The 2,500-nt window shown below is 44.9% G+C and overlaps 1 protein-coding gene across 1 annotated transcript in view; it reads right to left on the bottom strand.

Annotated features, from left to right (window-relative positions):
• The window catches only part of LOC139767513 (uncharacterized), a 51,106-nt gene that overhangs the window by 10,743 nt on the left and 37,863 nt on the right, over positions 1-2,500 (bottom strand). Inside the window, exon 2 of the mRNA XM_071696947.1 lies at positions 1-903. This exon is cut by the window's left edge and continues 585 nt beyond it. Coding sequence (XP_071553048.1) covers positions 1-138 — 138 coding nt within the window. The 5' untranslated portion in view covers positions 139-903. The remainder of the gene's footprint in view (positions 904-2,500) is intronic.

Here is a 2,500-nt window from a genome sequence, read left to right on the forward strand (position 1 = left end):
GAGGGGAGGTTGAGCGGGACCTGGCTGGGGGAGTCCATAGGGCTCGGCCAGGAAGTGGATGTCAAGTGGGTGGAGGAGTAGTGTCGAGGGATGGCTGGAGGAGGAGAAGGTGGAGGAGGAGGAGCGGTGGAGGGTCATGGTGGAGGGAAGGAGGGACCTGGAGGAGGTGAGGGAGCGAGGAAGGCCTTTGGTTGGTGCCCATTTACTGAACACCGTCAGGTCAAGGAGGCCTATGGTTGTGGCTGGTGGATAATGTGACGTTGTACACACACGGGCCAGACCCCCACTTCACCCAGAGCCTTCTACCATCACCAACACATCACCAACACATCACCAACACATCACCAACACCACCGCTACATCACCACCACGTCTCCAAGCTCACCCTCGACCACCGCCACCTCTTTCTTCACGAAATGCTGTCTACTCCTCACTCCTGGTCGTCCAGTGTTCTCCTACTCGAACACAGTCTCTCGACGCAGGTCACACTCGACCCTCCCTCTCCTTCACCGAGGACGACCCTCACGAAGTGGTGGTCGTCCACTGTTCTCCTCCTCGAACACAAGTCTCTCGACGCAGGTCACACTCGACCCTCCCTCTCTCCCCTCTCCGAGGACGACCTTCACGAAGTGGTCCCTCTTATCTATATATATATTTTCTCTCTCCCTTTGCCCACTTCTCAAGTCCGAGCTCTTCTTCCTGTGTGTTGGAGGGGGACCTTCCGTGTTCGCCTTACATCGCCTTCAAGCTCGTCCTCCAGGCCCAGGGGGGGGGAGCTGGGCCAGGGTACCAGCCTGGACCTTCCTCTCCCTCGTCCTCGACTCGAGGAGGAGGAGCTCGTCCTTCACTTGGCCAGCTGCAATCTCGAGTGCAGGAGTTTCGTGTTGACCCGCGTTTCAGTGGCTGTCAAGGGAGAGAAAGAAATATTGAAGGAAATGAAAGCAGTTTCGAGAAGGCTGACATAATGTGAATGTTGATAGAAGCGAAGACATTTTGAAAGACGGGTTCAGCAAACTAGTGGAATGTGTATATACATATATATATAAATAACCGAACGATCCTACATTGGTGGTAATGAGAGACATGATTAAGTATGCCATCACAAAGGCCATTTGTGTCTTGTCATGTATGTGAGGTTGATACTAAACCATTTTAACACATTAACTGATGTTAAATATTGCCATGATTGGCTTAACATATGGCCCAGATATCTTTACTGAGAGAGAGAGAGAGAGAGAGAGAGAGAGAGAGAGAGAGAGAGAGAGAGAGAGAGAGAGAGAGAGAGACTTACGCACTTCACTATATATATATATATATATATATATATATATATATATATATATATATATATATATATTATCCCTGGGGATAGGGGAGAAAGAATACTTCCCACGTATTCCCTGCGTGTCGTAGAAGGCGACTAAAAGGGAAGGGAGCGGGGGGCTGGAAATCCTCCCCTCTCAATTTTTTTTTTAATTTTCCAAAAGAAGGAACAGAGAAGGGGGCCAGGTGAGGATATTCCCTCAATGGCCCAGTTCTCTGTTCTTAACGCTACCTCGCTAACGCGGGAAATGTCGAATAGTTTAAAAAAAAAAAAAAAAAAAAAAAAAAAAATATATATATATATATATATATATATATATATATATATATATATATATATATATAGACACAGACGTAAGACTTGAGTATTTTTATAACGCGTTATTATCTCGCTAATTAGTTCCTGTGTCAGATGTGTATGTAAACTGTTGTACAGCTGTGTGGTCTGCCTCTTGTTGTCTACTCCAACAGCCCAGTTTACCTCTGGTAGTTTACTGAACTATTGGTTTACCAGAGGAAGGGTGAGGGAAAAAAATATATGATGTTCCGTTTTTTTTATATTGGTTGTTTTGAGCATGGAAAGCAAAAGTCCCACTGGTTTGTGTTTGTGTTTGGCCAACTCACTACTTTCTGTTTGCTTTGTGATTAGACAAAAAAATATACGTGTTTTTTGTTTCTGTATTGAGAGTCTGGATGTGTTTGTCATGTTTGATTGGTGATATGGTGTCGATGTAGACACGTAGACAGAGACAGACGGACAGGGACATACACACAAGACAGACATATCCTCAGCCACATAGACAGAGGCGGTGTAGGAGGCGAAGATGGAGGAGTATTAGGTTCTCTGTAGTTCCTGGGGGGCCATGATTCGACACGTTGTTAATGTACGGGGATTAATATACACCGAGATGATATTACGTGGCTTCCTCCTTCTACATAGATAGATAGATCGACACAGATAGACAGATAGATAGAAAGACAGACTGATAGATAGATAGATAGATAGATAAAAACAAATGGTTGATTTTTGCCATATACTTGTATCCTCTCTGTTCATTTTTCCCTTCGGATAAATGCTCATAAATTATTTATAATCACACTACAAACAGCTCACCCACTCAGCTCAGCACAAACAAGCCACCACTAAGCAAACAACAACAAACACACCACCACTAAA

The sequence above is a fragment of the Panulirus ornatus genome, chromosome 61 (genome assembly GCF_036320965.1).
Source record: "Panulirus ornatus isolate Po-2019 chromosome 61, ASM3632096v1, whole genome shotgun sequence".
Lineage (NCBI taxonomy): Eukaryota > Metazoa > Arthropoda > Malacostraca > Decapoda > Palinuridae > Panulirus > Panulirus ornatus.